This window comes from Bison bison, unplaced genomic scaffold (genome assembly GCF_000754665.1).
Source record: "Bison bison bison isolate TAMUID 2011002044 unplaced genomic scaffold, Bison_UMD1.0 scf7180017864349, whole genome shotgun sequence".
Taxonomy (NCBI): Eukaryota; Metazoa; Chordata; class Mammalia; order Artiodactyla; family Bovidae; genus Bison; species Bison bison.
In genome coordinates this window covers 4,781,650-4,803,873 of record NW_011494921.1, presented here as the reverse complement: position 1 = coordinate 4,803,873, position 22,224 = coordinate 4,781,650, and the positions used below count along the sequence as shown (strand labels likewise).

At 43.6% G+C, this 22,224-nt stretch overlaps 1 protein-coding gene across 4 annotated transcripts in view; it reads left to right on the top strand.

Moving 5' to 3' along the window:
• The window catches only part of NEDD4L (neural precursor cell expressed, developmentally down-regulated 4-like, E3 ubiquitin protein ligase), a 295,197-nt gene that overhangs the window by 214,001 nt on the left and 58,972 nt on the right, over positions 1-22,224 (top strand). For 2 of the 4 annotated variants that reach the window (XM_010854758.1, XM_010854757.1), the window contains exons 7-13: positions 4,675-4,736; positions 4,898-5,000; positions 6,675-6,841; positions 12,219-12,351; positions 13,982-14,158; positions 16,338-16,412; positions 17,995-18,054. In XM_010854758.1, coding sequence (XP_010853060.1) covers positions 4,675-4,736; positions 4,898-5,000; positions 6,675-6,841; positions 12,219-12,351; positions 13,982-14,158; positions 16,338-16,412; positions 17,995-18,054 — 777 coding nt within the window. The remainder of the gene's footprint in view (positions 1-4,674; positions 4,737-4,897; positions 5,001-6,674; positions 6,842-12,218; positions 12,352-13,981; positions 14,159-16,337; positions 16,413-17,994; positions 18,055-22,224) is intronic. The other 2 variants (XM_010854760.1, XM_010854759.1) reach the window with 1 other exon arrangement.

The following is a 22,224-nucleotide window of genomic DNA, read 5'->3' as shown; positions in this document are numbered from 1 at the left end:
TGATAATGGCTGACATTTGTTAAGTGTGCCAGGAACCCTTGTGAGGACTTTTTATGGACCAGCTCAGTTGATCGATTTAATTGTGACAATTCTATAAGCTCCTGTTACCGCCCCACTCCATGGATGAGGGCACTGAGGCACAGAGAAGTAAAGACTTTGCCCTTGGCCACGTGGCTTTGTAGGTAGCAAAGCCAGAGCACAGACCTGGGATGTCTACTTCTTAAGTCTGTGTGGTGTTTGTCATTTAAACTATGTAGTGTATGGACAGTTCTGTTTTTAGAGTCCCTGTAAGCTCTGACTTGGTGTGTGTGTGTGTGTGTGTCTAACTTCAGAAAAAAGTCTTGAGAATATAGCTGACTTTGCTTAGTGGGGATGGATTTTTGTGGCCTTAGCAGTTTACTGGAGATCAGGTGAATTAATCAGCTACTTCGTGCTTCCTTTGTGCCAGACAGTGCTCTTGGGGCCAAGAATACAGTGGCAGGCAAATCCAAGTCTCTGATCTTACAAGGTAGTATTCTGCAGGTGATAGGATGATAAACTGGTAGATACATAAATAAGCATAAATACATAAAACAGTGGAATTAAATCGGGACAGTTGAAGATGAGAAAGGGAGGCTGTGATGGTGACTTAGGATGCGAAGTCTGAGGATGTGACTTGGGATTCTGGACTTGGATGGCAAAATGGAGACTGCCGTGGCCGTCTGAAGTCAGGAATGTCCAGCAGAAGGACCTGTGAGGGAGGGGTTAGATGACATGTATGCAGGACAGATGAGGTCAGGAGGGGTGGTGATGGTTCAGTCGCTCAGTCATGTCTGACTCTGTGACCCCAGGGACTGCACCACAGGCTTCCCTGTCCTTCACCGTCTCCCAGTGGAGTCGGGGGTGAATGCAGAGACTGGTTCCCAATGAGATGAGAGATAGTGAAGAACCAGACCACGTTTAACCTCGTAGGTCCATAAGGAAGAATTTTCAGCTTATTATAAGCAGAATAGGAGGCCATTGAAAGTTTAAAGCAGAGAATGATATAGAAGATAATATTACAAATATAAATGCACACGCATGCCCTTCTGATTTATAATAAATCATTTTGCTGTGGTGTGTCCCTCTTGCTGCAAAGGTATTTTAAATTGTATTTAATTAAGGAGCCTAGGTATTTGAAGTTTTACTGCATGTAATATTTTTATTTTTTTTAATAAAATTATTATATATATTTCAATAAAAATATTAGTTTTATTCCTACTGATAATAGTTGCTATGTTTGAACATACCAGTCACTGTGGATTTACATACATTGACTCACTCAAGCGTCACAACATTCTAATAATAAGCATGAACATTTCCATTTTATAGACAAAGAAACTGAAGTTAAAAGAGAGTAAGCAACAGCGTTATTAGCGCTATAACCAGGCTTTGAACCTAGATCTGTCCCTGCTCTTACACACAATTACATCCAACTCAGGCTGCAAGGTATATAAAAGTCTACATAGTAATTCTAGAAAATATTATAACTTGTGGTTTACCCTTACTACATAATTTTTTAATTAGTTTATTTTAATTGGAGGCTAATTACATTACAACATTGTGGTGGTTTCTGCCATACATCAACATGAATCAGCCACAGGTGCACATGTGTCCCCCATCCGGAACCCGCCTCCCGCCTCCCTCCTCACCCCGTCCCCCTGGGTTGTTCCAGAGCACTGGCTTTGAGTGTCCTGCTTCATGCATCGAACTTGCATTGGTCATCTGTTTTACATATCGTAATATACATGTTTCAATGCTATTCTCTCAAATCATCCTACCCTCGCCTTCCCCCACATAGTCAGAAACTCTCTATTCTTTACATCTGTGTCTCTTTTGCTGCCTTTCATATAGGATTGTCGTTACCATCTTTACAAGTTTCATATATGTGTGTTAATATACTATACTGGTGTTTCTCTTTCTGGCTTACTTCACTGTGTATAATAGGCTCCAGTTTCATCCCCCTCGTTGGAACTGACTGGAATGTGTTCTTTTTTATGGCTGAGTGATACCACTGTGTACGTGCACCACGGCCTCATCATCCATCCGTCTGCCAGTGGGCATCTGGGTTGTCTCCTTGTCCGGCCATTGTAAACAGTGCTGCAGTGAACACTGGGGGATATGTGTCTCTTTCAGTTCTTGTTTCCTCGGTGTGTGTGTGCAGTGTGTATTTCCTCAGCTGTATAGGAGTTCTGTTTCCAGTTTTTTAAGGAATCTCCACCTTGTTCTCCATAGTGGCTATCCCAGTTTGCATTCCTACCAACAGTGTAAGAGGGTTCCCTTTTCTCCACATCCTCTCCAGCATTTATTGTCTGTAGACCTTTTGATGACGACCATTCTGACCAGCATGAGATGATCCTTCATTGTGGTTTTGATTTGCATTTCTCTAATAATGAGCAATGTTTGGCATCTTTTCACGTGTTTGTTAGCCACCTGTATGTCTTCTTTGGAGAAATGCCTGTTTAGTTCTTTGGTCCACATGTTGATTGGGGGGTTTGTTTTTCTGGTATTGAGCTGCTTGTACATTTTGGAGTTTAATCCTTTGTTAGTTGTTTCAGTTGCTATTATTTTCTCCCATTCTGAAGGCTGCCTTTTCACCTTGCCTATAGTTTCCTTTGTTGTGCATAAATTTTTAAGTTTAATTAGGTTCCATTTGTTAATTTTTGTTTTTATTTCCATTATTCTGGGAGGTGGGTCATAGAGCATCCTGCTGTGGTTTATGTCAGAGAGTGTTCTGCCTATGTTTTCCTCTTAAGAGTTTTATAGTTTCTGGTCTTATATTTAGATCTTTAACCCATTTCGAGTCTTTGTATATGGCGTTAGAAATTTTCTAGTTTCATTCTTTTACACGTGATTGACCAGTTTTCCCAGCACCACTTGTTAAAGAGGTTGTCGTTTCTCCACTGTCTATTTTTGCCTCCTTTGTCAAAGATGAGGTGTTCATAGGAGCATGGATTTATCTCTGGGCTTTCTATTTTGTTTCATTGATCTATATTTCTCTTTGTGCCAGTACCATACTGTCTTGATGACAGTAGCATTGTCGTACAGTCTGAAGTCAGAAAGCTTGATTCCTCCAGTTCCGTTCTTTCTCAAGGTTACTTTGGCTATTTGAAGTTTTTTGTGTTTCCATACAAATTGTGAAATTATTTGTTCTAGTTCTGTGAAAAATACCATTGGTGGCTTGATAGGGATTGCATTGAATCTATAGATTGCTTTGGGTAGTATACTCATTTTCACTATATTGATTCTTCCGATCCACAAACATGCTACATTCCCCGTCTATTTGTGTCCTCTTTGATTTCTTTCATCAGTGTTTTATAGTTTTCTATATATAGGTCTTTTGTTTCTTTAGGTAAATTTATTCCTAAGTATTTTATTCTTTTCATTACAGTGGTGAATGGGATTGTTTCCTTAATTTCTCTTTCTGTTTTTTCATTGTTGGTGTATAAGAATGCAAGGGATTTCTGTCTATTAATTTTATAACCTGCAACTTCAGTATACTCATTGATTAGCTCTAGTAATTTTCCGGTGGTGTCTTTAGGGTTTTCTATGTAGAGGATCATGTCATCTGCCAACAGTTCTACTTCTGCTTTTCCAATCTGGATTTCTTTTATTTCTTTTTCTTCTCTGATTGCTGTGGCTAGGACTTCCAAAATTATGTTGCATAGTAGTGGTGAGAGTGGGCAGCCTTGCCTTATTCCTGGTTTTAGAGGAAATGCTTTCAATTTTTTGCCATTGAGGGTAATGTTTGCTGTGGGTTTGTCATATATGGCTTTTATTATGTTAAGGTATGGTCCTTCTGTGCCTGGTTTCTGGAGACTTTTTATCATAAATGGGTGTTGAATTTTGTCAAAGTCTTTCTCTGCATCTATTGAGATAATCATATGGTTTTTATCTTTCAGTTTGTTAATATGCTATATCACTTTGATTGATTTGTGAATACTGAAGAATCCTTGCATCCCTGGAATAAAGCCCACTTGGTGTATTTTTAAATTAATGAGATAGGAACATTTTTTTTCCTACTTGCTTTGACCTCTGATTTTGTACAACAAAATACTAATTTCTATTTTAAATGAATAAATACCACAATTACATTCATAGCTTCTTGAAATAAGCACCAGCAAAAGGCTGATGGATGATGCTGCCTAGGACAGTCTCTGTGGAGGAGATGCTCTTTCAGTTATCTGAGGCTGAGGACATATTTTAATGTTAAAAGTAAAATAAAATTGCATTCACAGATTGATCTTGCATATTTTCCTGTTAACCTCACTCTTAGATTTCTTGAATCACAAGGGACAGGCAGGCAGGCACCAGTGACCCCTGGTTCTCCAGAGTTAATCAGCAGCATGAGATTGAGGCCTGCACCCAGCAGTTAGAAATTACACTTGGCAGTAACAGCTATAATTTTGTAAATTTGTGGAAGGCTGGGGTTGGCTCCTAAAAAATGGGTGTTGATAGTGACATCTAGCGGGTCTTAAGGAGATAAGTTCTGTGACCTATGAAGTGTGTGATTAATTGTAAGCACTGTCTGAGGAGCCAGCTCTGTCTTTGCCGAGCACATTCTAAAGCATGCAGGTGGGTTCTCGGTAGTCCAAGTGGGTGGACGCGACATACGAGACCCTTGGGAGCACCGAAACTTACTTTTTCTTCCTTTAGACAGAAGACCCAACCATGGAGCGACCCTACACATTTAAGGACTTTCTCCTCCGGCCAAGAAGGTGAGGCTTTTAGGCTGCAAGTCATTCTTTATGCTTTGGCCTTGGTTTTCTCTGAGGAAGATTTCAACATATTAACTGATTACATCTGTTTAAAGCATCATAAATATGAAGTGTCAAACCAAGTCACATCCTTTGTAACAAATTTTTCTTCCATCATGCAGTCATAAATCTCGGGTTAAGGGATTTTTGCGATTGAAAATGGCCTATATGCCCAAAAACGGAGGCCAAGATGAAGAGAACAGTGAGCAGCGGGATGAGATGGAGGTAAGCCAGGCACTCCGGGCCATGGTTTGTTTTCCTTCCCTAAGAGCATGTGGATATTTTACATGAAGGTTTTATAATTTAAGGAACTAAATGTTTATAAATATGAAGGAACTTAAATGTGTTCATGAATCTGCATCTTCCACGGATCTACCAATATTTTGCTTTTACCAAAAAAACAAAAAAGGTAAGCTTTTCATTTTACCTTATAACACAAATCATCGAAGAGGTGTCTTTTTATGAACTGCTCTAACCCCTGTTCTATTAACAGCCCCACCACTGTGTGAAATTCTCCCCCACATATTTAATTTTCTTATTTCTTTGGACTTTCAGCGCTTAATAAATTCCCTGTAGCACTTGGAATTGCTTCAAAGTGGGTGAATGATGTAGAGGCTGTTCCAAGTCTCTCACTCGCTTGGCCTGCAGGTGAGCGCGTGCATTAGAAACGCTCTCCTCTAGATAGGCCGTTCCGCAGTTAGCTTTCCAGAGGAAGTTTCTTTTGTTCCTTCTTGGCAAGTTAAAATAGAAAACACCACTTTTTAACTTTGCTGTCACATACGTCTACCATGGGTCCTATCGGACCTTCGCAGCACAGGCTCCAGACGGTGCTGCTTCATTAGACACATTCTCGTGTTCCAAGAATGTCCGTTCACGAGACCTCTCTGTGGCCTGTTTGCACATCTGTTTGCAGCTGTTGCATATACATGGTGTGTGAATAATGCATTATGGGCAAGTAACTGCACCCACCCCCCCAGACCCAGAGGTCATATTTCCAAGCAGTATTTCATGTGCAGGCTTTCGTCTGTCTCTGGGAGAAGGACTGAAGTGGGTGGTAGGTAGTCTTGACTGTTAAGATTTCATAAGCACATCCACACATTTTTATCTCAAATCCAAGGAATTTTTTTTTTTAACACTCCTCCAGCCTTCCAACTGTGAATTAGTTAATTTTCCAGTGACTTTACTAGGGGATGTCAGGAAGGAATACTTAATGCCGAAAATATGTGTTGCAAAAGAGTACCTCTGACTCGGGGACTGTGAAGGCTGCTGACGCGGCGGCAGCAGGTGGGGAATGGCCAAGTAGGAAGAGGCAGCTTCCAGGCTGTTCCTGGCTGCCGTGCGTGCTCGTCCTCCCTAGAGGGGCATCAGGGAGCTCCCCCTCCTCCAGGGGCCACCTTCCCGTGGTCCTCCCTGGGGAGCAAGAGTGCCCCAGGCCTCCTGGTGGCCTGTCCATGGCATCTGCAAGAACGCACGTGCTGTGAGGCTCATCTTCCCAGCTCCCTCCTACCTTCCGGAGGTGTTGAAAAGACGACAGCTGTAGCATGACCCATATGATTGGCATGGCTTTGTACAGCCCCAGAGGCCATCAGGTCAAAATAACAAACACGAACCATGAAAGAGTGTAATGGGACTTAGGTAACGTGAGGGGCTGCTTGGATCCCTGTCCATGTCACGACCCGCACCACCGTCCTTGGGGAGGGCAGTGCAGTTCGTTGGCCATGGCTCAGAGCATTTTTGTGACTCTCTTCGAATTGACATTTTTTCCGCCTTGTTTTGAGAATTTCTTGAAACATGGCGCACGAAGCCACTGCCGGAGCCCACAGGAGCCAGGACGCAGGGCACGGATGCCCTGGAACCAGCGAACCAGCCTGACGCCCCTCCCTCTCTTCTGCCCCACAGCCCGGGTGGGAAGTCGTTGACTCCAATGACTCGGCTTCTCAGCACCAGGAGGAGCTGCCCCCGCCTCCACTGCCCCCCGGGTGGGAAGAGAAGGTGGACAACCTGGGCCGCACGTACTACGTCAACCACAACAACCGGACCACCCAGTGGCACCGGCCCAGCCTCATGTGAGTGCCGTCCATGGTCGCGAGCCGTCCCCACGCTCTGCAGACAGGTGCCCACACAGCAGCCCTGTGCACAAAGCTGGGAAGCGCGTCTTCTTCAGTGGAAGCCCGTGATTGTGCATTGCGGCGGGAGTCCTCTTGGTGTAGGTAGAGGGCGTGAGAACCTACCAGAACCTATCAGGTTATAAAGAAGCTCTGGCCTCCGTATCATGGTCTCCTGCTGTGAATATGCACTAATTTATTTTGCATGTCATCTTTATGTAGATTTATGAGATGTAAAACCAAGGTCATTTTTCTTAGGTTTAGCTTAATGCATGGTGATTACATCTCTGCTCCCTTCTTCAGTTTCAGCAAACATACTGACTGTACCATTTCCTCTTTAACTTTTTGGAGTTTTATTCCATAATTATTTGATTTAGAAACCCTCTCAAAACTTTTTTTTTCCCCTTTTTGAGAAATTTATAGATCACCCCCGTGATATCATTAGAAGCAGGTGGGAGGGTTGCTAACTCACAGTTTGTAATGCTCCTCGTTCTAGTCCCTTGCCAGCCTCAGGGACACAGTGAATTGATTATTATTTTGTTCACTGGACAATTTTTGGTTTAATAATAGCAAACACTAATTAAACCTCATGACTGTAAAAAAGGATTTGAAGCAGCTTGCTTTTAAATGATAGTATAGAGCAAGACCTAAAACTATTAATATACAATAAAAGACAAAAACAAGTACTAAAAATGTAAAAGAAAAAGGCTATCCTAAAAAAGGTGAGCTCCCCGGCAGACAAGACAAGGAAGTAATTATCAGTAAATTGTATAATTTTCAGTATACAGGCAAGTATATCAGGTGAGATAATTTTCTCTTTAACCCAGACTCTGAAGGAAATTTGCTGACGATGGTTTTTGAACAAGTGTTAGCGAGATGATGGATGGTGTTGTCAATAACCCTTTTGTCTTTAGAAATGGCAACGGTAGTCTGCATAAGACTGGGGGGTGGGAAGGGTTGCCAAGAAGTCTAGTCTAGGTGGTGTTTGATTTAGAGGAAAAGCTTGCAGAACCTGCAACAGTGAAGGCCAGTCCTTCCTAAGCCCCTGAGTGGGTTCTCGTTAATGTCAGGTGCCCGTGGGCAGCTTTGGATCACCTAGCATGAGCACCAGCTCATTGCTGCCGGGACGGCATAGTATCCCAACATCCAGATGATGTCAAACTCTTCTTTGTAATAATTTTTTCCACATAGAAATATAAATGGAAATGGTTTCGTTGGTTTTTTAATTAATTTATTTGTTTTTACTATTTCTCTTTAATCAATGACCAAAGCTGTTAAAACTGTTTTAAGTCATTTGACTATTCTAGTTATTTGTAGTTTAAGAAAAAAAGTAACCACCTTGGACTTGGTTACATGTAGTGATCAAGATTCTTGGTAGCAACACCCTGAGCAAAGTACCTTTATCTACCTTTGTTAAAGATCAGTATCTGAAAATAACACTTTATGGGGACCCTAGTGTCATGTGATCTCTGTAAAAAAAAAAAAGTGACCACTAGGAGCTCACAGAGACTAATAACCAAGATATATAGAGAGAAATGTTCACTGTCATGAATAATTACGCAGACTGAAATCTCTGGGGGGTAAGTGGGAACAGTTTTTACTTTCTCTGCCTCAGAGAGTGGTGAAGCTAATGGAGAAATCCCTAGGGAACACTTCATACGTTTTTTTAAACACACCACCTTCAGTGTCCTGTAGAACTGAACCAAAACAGAAGCTGTAACTTATGTAAATGCTGGCTCCTCAGAGTCCAGAAACAAATTGGGAAACTGTGGTTCTTCCAAGTTCAGGTTCACGTGTAGTTTAGGGAGATGGCAGTGACGTGATGGTCTGCACAGCCGGCTCACCGGAAGGGACATTTGCAGAGCTCTGGGTGCAACTTACCGGCTGCCTCTTTCCCATCAGGAACGACGTCTAGAAAGCAAGAGAAGACTCAGATGAGGGAAAAGGGTTGGTTTCCATGATAACCTCCTGTTGAACCGTTTGAGAATTTGAGGTTCTTTGTCCTTAACTTGATTTGGCTTGACCAGAGCCCTCAAGCCCTCCAGATGATTTTAAAATGTTGTTTTAATTGAAAAATGATTTTTTTTTCATAAATCAGTTTTCACAGAATCCTATAAGCATTCCAGGGATGGGGGCGGGGGCGGGTATTAACAAGTGTCTTAATTCAAAGGCTGTATCTGACCCGAGAAAGTCAGATAATGAAGTGATGGTTGCATTTTACAGAGAATGGTGGCCCTCCTGGGGAGTCTCAGTGCTTACCCAGTTTGCTTACCCAGACTTCAGGCCCTACCAAGTCCTCCTCGGCTCCCCGGTGCCCTCAGGCTGTTCTCACAAGGTCCTGCCCTCCCTGCCTCTTGCCGCCCACGGTCATCAACACAGAGCGTCTGATCACACAGGCTGCCCTTGAGGACTTTCTCTCCTGAGCCCTGTGGGTCTGCTGCCTCTCAGTCCCCTCCAAAAACACAAAACCAGAATGTGCCCCTCCCCCCAGCAACCTTCAGATGCCAGCCTCCTGTCCCTTCCTCTGGGAGAGCCAGGCCTCTTCTGTCCCAGTCTGTCTGGACAGACAGAAAGCTGGACGCTTTCCCACGAGGACACAGAGCACATAATTCTCTTACTGCCTGTGTGAGCAGGGACTGTGGTTTCCTCTTCACAGATCAACCCCTAGCACCTGACACAAAGTAGGAGCTTTTAACTGAATGAGTGACTGCAGATGAGTCGTTTCTGAAAGTGGGTATCAGACGCGTGGTTTAGTGAACTGTCGGGTACTGGATGCAGAGATTAGGACGGAAGGTGACCACGGAACACTCCCCCAGGCCTCTCAGGTCAGATGGTGGCTTTTTAAAACACCTTTAATTTTAGATTTGTCCTTGTCCTATTTAAATGTAAACTATAAACTTTTTACTGTTAAAAGCAGAAGTTCAAAAACATGATGAAGGAATAGTATTAAGATTATAAATGAAGATGAACTTGTGAAACACTCATTTTAACTCTTTTTAGTACTTCTTTCTAAACCACTCTACTTCTCCCATCTTAGCAATCATTTAATCCTCTCTTGATGACTCAGGTCATCATTTGTCACTGACAGTCACTGATAGGATGTAAATGATCTGATACACTGATCTTAACTGGCACTGAATTTGATAAATGTATGGTTTTTCTTGTCTTTATTAATTTGTATATTTCCTGTGACAGTCAAATGAAAAATATATATGTGAAATTAATGAATGAAGAAAATTGAAAGAGCCACTCCTTAGGTTTTTTTCCCCTGCCTGCAGTAAAATCATGTTTCTGTTTTGTCAGCTCAGACCTATTTTTAAAGTTCATTTTCCCATTAGTGACCATTTAAACTTCCTGTCAGTTTCGTCAACCCTCTCATTCAATTGCTTAATTAAGGGCCAAAGGCCTCACTTGTATGAATATTTTCATTTCGTCACTAAAGACCATAAAAAAGCCCAGACTTGGAATTTCAGAATCAGAGGTGTCTTTCTTCTTTATGCTTTTTAGTTGTTTCTAGTTCACACTGATTACTAATTATTTGAGCATGTTGGATAAGGAGGATTAACATAATTGACTTTAAACACCCCTTAAAAAAAAAAAAAACTTTTCAGAATAATAGAATTTTATATACTTCTCAGAGAGAAAATGCAGATACAGTAATATTAAACCTTATTTTCCTCAATGTCTCCGAAATCCCTGTAACAATTCAAGTGTTACAACCCAGAACATGCATGTGCTGTTGACTAAGTGACAACTGATATTTCAAGTGAAGATATAAAATTTTCATACAACTTTTATATATAGTGTTTTTAAATAAAGCCATTATAAAGTGAAATTGAATTGAATATCCTGTAAAAATCACTGTAGCCATGTAAAATCCTAAAGATAATATTATATTCTCGAACATATCTAAGAGAGTGTTACTTTTTTATCATTCTGTTTTGATAGTTTCATAAATAGTATTAGTATACTTGTGTGTCCCTTGATTTTAATTAGCTTCTTTGTGGCCTTAATTATGTCATTTTTTTCAGATATAGTTTAATACAGCTATAAAATATGCAAAATAGGTATTTCTGAGAGGTTTTAAGAATTTATGTATCGGTTGTGTACACACAGCAAAACGTCATTTAGATCTTTATTAAGAGTTATTGATTTAATATGGATTAAATAGAAGCCAACCTCTTACTGTCACTTTACCAGTAAAGCTAAAACTTGTGAAGATTTTTGGTGGAACTATTCAGACTCTTAGAAGCTGGTGATAAAGAGTCACCTATTTATTTGCAAATAGTGCTGCTTATCGCAGGCTGTTCACTGTTACAGGGCCCAGTAGGCTCTTTTGGGGGAAGATAGCATGTCTGAGACTGCATTAGAATGTCTTAAAACCTGTGTTTTAAGGAGAATCGATAATAAGGGCCTTTGATTAATACTGGATTTCAGTTAATCTGAAATAATGTTTTCAGCTACTGTGAAATATTAATTTGCAACATCATGGTGTCTTATTGAAAGAGTCTGTAAGCATTTTCTCTGAAAAACATTTTGACATTTAAACCTCTACTTTAAAAGCCTCCAAGTAATATTTCTCCCAAAGGAGAATTGCCTGTAATTTACTGCAGAAGTTTTAAAGACGGAATCAGTGCTTTTCAAATCCTAAATTAAGAGTTACATGACAAAAAAAAAAGACTATGAAGTTACAGTGTTCTTCAGATCCTAGTTGATTTGGGAGGTAATTGCCTGATGTTTGTGTGAATTTTAAAATAGAGTTTAATGGGAGTTTAAAAGTGAGTTTAAAAAGTGTCGTGATTGTGAGGTTCTGTCAAGATGAAAGCCACAGTGGCTGAAAAAGTTCATGTTGAATCTAGAACGTGTCCTCCAGACACCGTACTTACTGGTTGATTGCTGATGACCAAAAGTTGGGGCCTTGTCATTGCTGGACTCCTTGAGGGGTCTCCACTAACTGGCCACGAGTGTGAGCTCGCCTGTCATTCTCCTTCAGAAAGCCTCGCTTCTCATGGGGCAGCTGGATGGAGGACTTTGATTTCTCATCTTTCTTAAACACCATAAAGTACTGCTACAGTATATCCCTGAAAGATACTCAAAAATATTGTGGCAGAGGCATTTAAAAACTGTGTTTATTTCAATGAAGCCGACCTGGAAGTACACTCCAGCTAAGAGATGTTGGCAGGTTCTCCTTTGAGTGGCCAGCTGATTCTCAGGGTTGAACGGGAGAGCACTGACGTCGTGTTCCATGTCGGGCCCTGGGTGAGTGTCGGGCTTGGGTTGAAGGGCCAGGTATCAACACCGGTTCTCTGTCTCGCCCCCTCGCTCCGTGTGCGCCCAGGGACGTGTCGTCCGAGTCCGACAGCAACATCCGGCAGATCAACCAGGAGGCCGCGCATCGCCGCTTCCGCTCGCGCAGACATATCAGCGAGGACCTGGAGCCGGAGCCCAGCGAGGGCGGGGAGGGCCCCGAGGTGCGGCCCCGCCTGCTCACTCCCTGCAGACCCCCGCCTGCTTACCCCCCAACAGCGCCCCCTGTCCGCGGGCTCCAGGGTGGGGAGGGCCCCGAGGTGCGGCCCCGCCTGCTCACTCCCTGCAGACCCCCGCCTGCTTACCCCCCAACAGCGCCCCCTGTCCGCGGGCTCCAGGGTGGGGAGGGCCCCGAGGTGCGGCCCCGCCTGCTCACTCCCTGCAGACCCCCGCCTGCTTACCCCCCAACAGCGCCCCCTGTCCGCGGGCTCCAGGGTGGGGAGGGCCCCGAGGTGCGGCCCCGCCTGCTCACTCCCTGCAGACCCCCGCCTGCTTACCCCCCAACAGCGCCCCCTGTCCGCGGGCTCCAGGGTGGGGAGGGCCCCGAGGTGCGGCCCCGCCTGCTCACTCCCTGCAGACCCCCGCCTGCTTACCCCCCAACAGCGCCCCCTGTCCGCGGGCTCCAGGGTGGGGAGGGCCCCGAGGTGCGGCCCCGCCTGCTCACTCCCTGCAGACCCCCACCTGCTTACCCTCCGACAGCGCCGCCTGTCCGCAGGCTCCAGGGCGGGGAGGGCCGCAAGGTGCGGCCCCGCCTGCTCACCCCTATAGCACCCCCTGTCTGTGGGCTCCCGATGTTGTCTCAGTAAAGGCTGTCTGAAGGAAAAGAGCACAGTCGGCTAGCTAATTGAGGACCATTGGGGTATTTACTAACTTAGAAAGTGCTTCTAGAGGCCATCTTCGAGCATGCATAATTTACATCACTACGAAAGTGCATGACATTTTTTAGCACTTAATTAATCTTAATGTATTTTCACTTTATACTTTTATTTTTCCCCATAGTCTAAACATATCTTATTAAACAGCAACATGGTAATCATCTTTGAGCAGTTGATGGAACCCTGCCCTGTAACTTCTTTGGGTACCAAATATAATTTTGAGTAGTTTTGACATGGTGAAATAGGTTATTACCAAGAAAATACAAATTGGGGTGAACATAAATGTTCGTAAGTTCACCCTTAAATGCTTATGGCAGATCTCTGGGGAAAATATGTATAAATTGAGCAAGAAATTAGTAATTGCTGTAACTTCAGTACTGCCTTAACAACTCGGTTTACTTATTGGAAATCCATTCTTATGTTAGGCAGATCATTTACAAAATGTTCCAGTGATCAAAACTGGAAAAGGAAAATGGATGATGCCGTATTAAATTCACGAAAAGTTAATTGATACCAGTGCTTACTAACAGTTTATAGCATCTCTGCTATTTTCATTGTGAATCCTCAATGGTTAGAGTAAAAGAAAATTCATGAAAATGGTAAATTCCTGAGGATATTTTTTAAGCCATGCAGGTAGTATCGAGTCTAGAAGCAAGCCAGTGCTCAGAGAGGTGCTGTTACAAAGGGGTTGAGAGCACAGCCCCTGGAGCCAGGCCTGCTTGGATCACTGTTCCCTGGTACCAGTTACTCCCTCAGCCTCAGTTTCCTCATCTGTTAATCAGGCTGGGAGCCTTATCTTCCTTACGGATGCTGGGAAGACCCTCAGTCAATGTGAACGACAGTTAGGATGGCTATTACCATGGCGGGGACAAGAGGGTCCCTCGTTCCAGCACTCACCACAGCGTCTCTTCCCCGGCAGCCTTGGGAGACCATTTCAGAGGAAGTGAACATGAGCGGAGACTCGCTCAGCCTGGCGCTGCCCCCGCCACCGGCCTCGCCCGTGTCCCGGACAAGCCCCCAGGAGCTGTCTGAGGAGCTGAGCAGAAGGCTGCAGGTCACTCCCGACTCCAACGGCGAGCAGTTTGGGTCTTTGATTGTAAGTCATGGTCTTGTTTGAGAAGTTGAGCGAATATTTATCATTTTTTTTGTTGTTGTCACTTTTCAGAGAATCTTGTTTGTAAATAACGACCAAGGTCTCCTAGCCCCCAAATAATTCTGACATTTTCCAAGTTCCTTCTTCCATGGGAGAAGCAAAACTGTACCAAACATAGCCCAAGCAGGTGAAGTGCTTTCTTGATTCATAGATAACTCGTCTATGACTTCTGTATTATTAAACATTAATCTCATAGAATTTCTTTTCCCAGCAAAAGATTCCTGAAACAGTACCTTCATCACAAGTTGGTATCTCGCAGTGGGACCTGAGAGCCATTGGGCCTCCACGTTGATCTCATACATCATACTCTGCGTGCTTTATCATTCTCATTTCACAGGTGAAGGCATGATGGTTAAGTGATCCATCCAAGACAGGTTAGGATGGGAGACAGAAGACATCTTGTAAGTCCCAGAGAAAGGCTGTGAAATTGTGACACGGCCACTAGCGTAGCATTTGAACTTGAGTTCTCAGCTGTCAAGCAGATTCATTCTAGACACTTGAGGTGGGGTTAAGCCCCATTGAGAGTCAGCAGAATCAGCCATGAAGACCTGTGTTTGACAACACAAAACTGCAGGAAAAGCCCATAGAAAATTCTTGCTTGTACATAAAATTGAGAAGCAACGCAGTCTCAGTATTTCTCAAGAAACTGAACCAGCAGATGCACTGCAGTAAATGATGGTAGTCCCTCAGCTGAAAATGGCGTCCTAGAAAAATAATCATCATTACAGCCGAATCACATGTAAACGAACAGGAGGGCTGCATAAAATATAAAAGTTAGTAGGTACTCACAAGACTGTCACTCCTTCAGCTGTGTGTTTTTATTTTAAAAGATACCTTTGGCCCCATCAGGAGTTACAGTGACTACTCAGTTAATGTGCTTTTGTATTAAAATTCTATGAGTATCTTTCAGAAAGAGAAATAACTCTGAGATGTAAATGTAGTACTAAAGGGACGGGGAAACAAAGAGTTTGCATACATGGGGTATTTGAACTGATAAAACCGTTGCTGTGGAAACAGCATAAGCATGGAAGTCGTGTATTTAAAACCTTGTAAAAGGGAGTAAGTGCTGCCAGAACCGTAACAATGGTATCCCTTTAGTCTACCAAGTGAAAACCATCATTTCAGTGACTTGTAATAGGGAACTCCTTCATTCTAAGTTCATAAAATATCTTTAAGATGGAAGTATAAGTGACAGAATTATTTTGTGTTGAGTCCAGTTCAACTATTAAGTATTTAGGAAAGAGGAGATTCTTCTCCAGTTTTGCTTGCCAGAATCAGTCTGTATTCAAGGACAATAGCATGAACTTTTACTAAAGCATGAATCCTTCATGCTCACCATGTGGAAAGACTTGAAAAGCCTGCCATGCACCACCACAGAGTCTGTCTGTGCCTCACCCCATTTTCCTCACTGGAAAATACTAGAAGTGAGGAGATGCTGCAGACTTGTCCCCTGTGCAGACCTCTTGCTCATTTGACCCCTGACTTGCAGGTGTGACCTGCTGCTGATCTGTGAGTCTGTTTTTTGTAAAGGCATATAGACCTATGCAAACAAGTGAGAGGAACATATTATACATTATCTCTAGATTGTTTTTTAGCTTAACCTCACCTATTTTCCTTCATTCCTGTTCTGAACAACTTCATCTCCATTCAGAAGCTGAAAGTATTAATACCTAGCCCTTCAGAAGAAGCCTAAGATTATATGTGAGTTCCCCTAGAAATAGAATCCAACTGCTTCTTTGTCAGTGATAAGACTAGTCAATGAATGTTTAATAACTATTAGGTTAGTATCGTTTCCTTTATTCCCGTTCCACTGGAATTTACCCAGAGGTTGCTTCTCAAAGCTTCTTTTTCCATCAATGGAGCAGCATTACCTGTGGCATCCCCTTTCATGTTTTGGCCTCTTATTTTTGGCTGTTATCGCTCAAGACACTTGAGAATGACAATGAAAGATACTTGATGACTTAAAGGATTATGTTCATTACTCCAAAACTATGGTGTTTCATCGAATTACCTTCTAATATTAAAGAGCAGTCAGTAGGCTTGAGCGGTCAGTTTTTTAAACCAGGGAAACTGGTTTCTCAGCGTGTGTGTTCCTGATGCTCTGTGCGCTTTCCTCCTGCAGCAGAGAGAGCCGTCCTCCAGGCTGAGGTCCTGCAGTGTCACCGACGCAGTCGCGGAGCAGGCTCACCTCCCGCCGGTAACCCACACTCATTTCCAGCCACCAGTTGGCTCTCTCGGCTTTTATTTAAAATCATCTGAGCTACCAAGGAAGAGTTTTTCCTGTGCAAAATCTACTTACCATACACATGAGACATTAAAATGTCCTAGCAGATTGCCCAGGGAGAGTGGATTTCCAGTATAGAGAGTTGCCACTGCCACCAGAGTCTCTGAAATGCTAAAAACTCCATTGCTTTGCTTGTCCATCCAAGTGAATGCCAATTCTGATATGCCTACTTGATCTAAACATTAGCAGTTCCTTTTTTAAAAACTTAATTTGGTCCCCAAAGCTGTATTCAAGTGACCTGTATCTCCAGAACATAGGAAAAACTCTTCTGGGTGGGCAGAAAGGAGCCCTTTCCATTACTAACAGGCTTAACTCTTAACCCACTGAGCTTCTGTAGCTTCTCTTTAAAGACAGCTCCCTTGACTCAAGACCTGGCTATAATTTGTTTCCACTTTCCCACTAGTTTTCATAGCTAGCAGCAAATATGGACATGTAAAGGGTGTTAATAATTATATAGGACTTAAGATGAATGTTCTGATTGGGAGGCAGACCAGAACTGCCTGGGGAGGTATTAGTATACACGTTAAAAATGAATTTTATGTAAATTTGTTTCTTGTTTTGGAGGAGAAAATGTTATGTGCTTTTAGCATGCTCAACTTAATGTTTGACCTTGACCAGTTTTTATTATTATGGCAAATCCTTGATCATCATCAGCACTAATACTTACTGCATCTGAAATTGAAGGGAAAGAAAGATTGCACTTAACAGTTTTTGCAATCATGGCATCTTCCCTGTTGTATACATTTCTGCTCAACTTCACAGGATGTGTTTTGCCTAGATTTTAAGTCTTTTATGTTTACAGAATGAATTAATAAATACATTAGTCAACTGATGAACAGATTAGATTCAGTTGTGGCCTACATGGAAAGGGCTGGTAGGTCAGAAGCTTGACAAGAGTATCCTTTCTGGGATGCAGCGCAGGCCTCCCCCCAAAACGGAACAATCAGCTGTGGTGGGCCAGTGGGATTCTCTTCAGATGATTCTGTGATTGTCCTTGATGAATTAATGGCGCTTTCTTTCCTTTTAAAAAATCACTGTCAGTTGTATTGGCCAAAAGAGCCATTGATTCTTCCCTTTTTCTTTGTGCTCTATGAAACTGTGAACTCACTGATCACCAGCGGCCTCTTGAATTTTGAGTTTGGCAGATTCTTTAAATTACCAGATTTAAGAATCTGCTAATTGTTTAACAGTGGGGGCACAATTGTGGTGCTTTCTTTATTTTTTCATAAGATATCTCACATTGTTGAGGTTGTCAGTTCATCGTTTACCCAGATCAGGGCTGCAGCCTGAGCCTTCTCTGGGTGGGCGGGTGACCCTGTTCCTCGCTTCCTTCTGGTCATCAGTGGTCGCTCCACTCTGCTTGTCCCGGGTGGATTGCAGAGGTTCTGATTCATGTCACCTGCCTTGCTAGCTGCACCAGCTCTGATCGCTGATTCAGTAAGCAGTGGGCGCCCTCCCAGAATGCATTTCACTGATGTAAATTATCATTTAACAGCCCAGTGCCCCAGCTGGGAGAGCACGTTCATCAACTGTCACTGGTGGTGAGGCGCCAACGGTAATGACAACCTCGTTCAGACATTCTTGGCAAAACTGTGGGTCGGTTTTAATATTTGGGTAATGGTAAACATACAGTTTTTTCTCTTTGTTTTGATAAGAGCAGCTTCTGATGTGCCACGGAGCTGCACATTTCTTATTTTAATAAAACCTCACTTTCACATTCCTTGAAGGTACTGGGTAAAACGAATTAGTCCCATGTAGTTCTAAGAGCTGTCAAGCTTTAAGTTTTCATCTGAACCTTTTAGAGTCTGTTTCTGCCTTATAGTGTTTGTACTCCTGATAAGTTTCCCCCATGTGTTTAGAAGACATGGGTAAAATATTTTGGTTGGAGGAAAATCAAGGAAGCCCCAGAGATTGCACACATTTGTACATGTGAATTTTCAGTGATGCATTCCCAGTGCCGCATTTCAAAGGCTGACTCAGATGTTCTGTATCACGAGCAGGAACCAGTGACCTTTCTCTGTTGCCAGGGCCCCCAACTCACAGGTTCAAAGGTATGAACAATGGATATTCAGGAGGAGAATATATGAATATAATTCAGGAGGAGAGAGAAAGTATAATTAAGAAATTGAAAGGATCTAGGAAAAAACGGTGCTTTTAAGCCAAGTGTTTTTAAGCCAAGTGTACTCTTCATTTTAAATAATTCCTGCTATTCATGTTTGTGGGTAGCGCATGACTGTGTGCCTCGCCAGTTTTCTCCTTGATCCCTAAACACAGGCTAGCTTATAGTTTAAGGTTGGTGCTGCTGTGGCTGTTTGAAGAATTTTCCTTGTTGTTTCACCTTTGTATGTTTGTTATAGCTGCTTATTACTCGAGAACACCTTTACATACATACACGATTGCTGGTTTTCTGCAGGGTGTTGATTTAAAGGAGCAATCTAGTTACATTGTTAGAGTTGACAGCTCAGCATGGTACCCTGGAAAATCGAAGTGGCAGTCAGCAAAAATCAGGCCAGTTTAAGGTATCCAGCCGCAGTGATTGATGTGAAGAGCGCCTGTTGGGTGGGCCAGGCTCACCCTCCAGGAGAATTGAAGAAATTCCAGATGACCTAGAGAGCTTCCTATTGTGCACTAGTCATTTCCATGGGGGTAGAGCTGCGAGGTGGATGAGATCAGTTCATGAAATGGTTTTAACAGGAAGCGGGGCCAGTGAGCATCTACCCCGTCATGCGCTTCATTGGCCTCGGGACCTGCTGTGAGTGTCCTGATAGCTGATGGTGTCCAGTGACAGGATGGACTGAGCTCGGATCGTCCCAGGCCAGGCACCTGGCAGGGTAGGGTCACCCATCCAGTGGGGTCCTCATGGCCCCACCGCGACGCTTCTCGCCTGTGCCCTCCCCTCCCCCCAGCAGTGAGCTAAAAATAGCAGTTTGGTCTTTGTTTCTTATCTTTAAAGAGCGGGTAGATAAGTGTTTTATCTACTCAGGCTTTCTGCATACCTGGTGATCTTTTGGGTCAAGTAAGCCAACCTCCTTTGTGACTACATGAGAAACAGTCATGTCTGGGTTGTTTTTTTTTCCCACCCTCACCAGCCCTTGTTACCAATAGCCTTTGCTTTTCCAATTCCATCTCCTCCATGGATTTTCCCCTCTTTTATACCTCCTCCCTGTCCTCCCCAACACCCAAGTGTGCCGTGTCAGCCTGGAGCGACCCTGGGACTCCCCACCCCTCCATCCTCTGTGCTCTCACAGATGTATCTACCTGTGGGTGCACGCACACACAGGGGGGGAAAATGGAGAGCTCGTATACATATTACTTAATCGACTTGATACTCACTTGGGTCATTTCCCTGGGACATACTGGTTATTACGTAATACTGGTTACATTGTGATGCTGGGATGTGAACGCACCAGAGTACTGTGTTTCCCGCAAAGATGAGCCCTCGGCCGCCGCCCCTCGGCAGCTGCTCATCCCGTGGCCTTACCCGTCCCGGCGTTGCTCTCTCTCCATGCAGGGCTTTCACATCTCTGTTACAGTCAGCACGCCCCAATTCTCACCTGCGGACCCACAGCTCTGACATGTGACAAGTGAATACACGGTGGTGTCACTGTCCAGCTGGCTGAGCCAGTGTCCACTCTGTGAGAGCACATGAAAAGGGATAGCACAGTTTGGGGGTGGTTGCTGTATATCCCCTTAATATTCCACTGAGGTTAAAGTGTGGCAGGGTTTGAGCAAATCTTGAGGATACGTGATAGCACCAAGCTGTTTATCATCTTTAAAAGCGTTTTGAAACTTTTACAGCTTCAGCATTATTGAGCGCTTCATTTTAATGAACTCAATGGAGCCACCCGGAAGCTGTGGTCAGATGGCTCCTTGACATTGTGAAAGACAATGGTAGATGCAGACAGAGTGCTGTGAAATTCTGGGTTCAGCTGACCAGCTGCGTTTCAGTTGTCTCCCCATTATTGTTTCTTGAGGTGGCACGGGATGCACGTGTGCAGGAGCAGTACAGACGCCTGCACACGCGCACACACACAAATGCACACACACGTGCACACGTGCACATACCCCCACACACCACAGCGTGCACACACACAACGTACACACACGTGTGCACACACACCGCAGGAAACTCTGACATTGGCTGCAGGCTGGGCCACTGCCACGGTCTCTCCATGGAAGCTGAGCCCCGCTTCTCCCCAGCTGCAGGAGGCGTTGTTTTGAGTCACAAATGGAGTCGTCTGCACAGGTTGTTCTTCAGGGCCATTTGGAAAGAAACCTATAAAGAACCATTTTAATAACACCGTCTTGCATCAGTGGAACTAGATTATAGGTTGCCAAGTCATTTCTCCGTAGAAGGTAGAATGCACCTGTGACTCAAATGCCATGTTCTCTACGACACTCCTACTTTTCCATAAACTGATTAGTTCTGTTAACTGTGGCTCTATGAAGGTAACCTGGTTGCTGGACGACTCTGCTGGAAGTCTCCCAGCCTTAGACCTCAGTCCTGAGAGATTATCCATGACACATCCCAGTTATTTTTGTTTATTAGCCTCCCCATAAACGTCCTTTCCAGGGATACCATAACTATAAAACTATCCTTAAGGTTTCCAGAATGGAGTTTTCCAAAGGCTTATCTAATTGCCTCTCCCCAAAAAATAACTCGAGGAGGAAGAAAGCAGCAAATTCCACTTGCTATTCCATTCAACCAAAACACACTTGGTCCTCGTGTAAACAACAGGTCAGCGCTTGATAACATGTATTTGGCCAAAAATACTAATTGGCCACTAACTTTTAGGTTGCAGCTCAGGTTCCACCCGAGTCGGCAGAGTCCATTGCCATACCGCCCAGATAAAAAGTAGCCTGGAAGCAGCTCTTTTATGTTGGTGCCACAGTGAGAGGAGGAGGGCGAAAAGAGCTTTCAGCCATAGACAGGTTCATCTGCCTTTAATACAGAAGGGTCAAGCCTGGTGCTGGTGTTCCTTCCACTTTTGTTGTATCCCTGCACCTAGTTCAGGATGCTGCGTTGTCAGAGTCTTGAAAGTACCATTATGGGGCCTTGGGGACTTTATCTGGAATGACGTCAAGAAATAGTTGCTGAGGTTTTAGCACAAAGTTGTCGTGCAGATACACTTGCCCTGCTGGGTTAATGTGTTTTAGAAATAAGTATTAAGGCAGCCGCTTCATGGTCTCAGTTTTTGATGTTTTTTGTTTTTTTTTGGAATGTTCTGTTGAATTCATGAGGTGGAGTATTAAGCCTCTTTGCCTGCAGTCCCCAGATTCCACAGCAGCCTCCCTGATCATGCTTTTCAGTTCGAGGTCTCGCAGTGGACTGGGGGACCCTCTTTGCCAGGAGGCACTGTTGGTAGTGAACACGAAAGATGGGATGGACACAGGGAGAAGCCGGGCTGAGAGGTTAACATCATCAACCTCATCAAGAAAATACACCATATGTATGCCCGTGGCTGATTCATGTTGATGTTTGGCAGAAGCCAACGGATTTCTGCAAAGCAATTATCCTTCAATTAAAAAAGTATATTTTAAACAAACAAACAAAATATACCTGGTGAAACATCTGGAGGTTCAGAAGATCCTAATTAGGGAAGATGGGCCCTAAAGGAAGTGGCTCCCTTTTGTAACCACACATAAGAGATTACTCCTGAATTTAGGCCTCTTGTTTCTTTTACACTCTGTCAAGAGCCATGTCTGCCAAGGCTTCTTGTTCCTG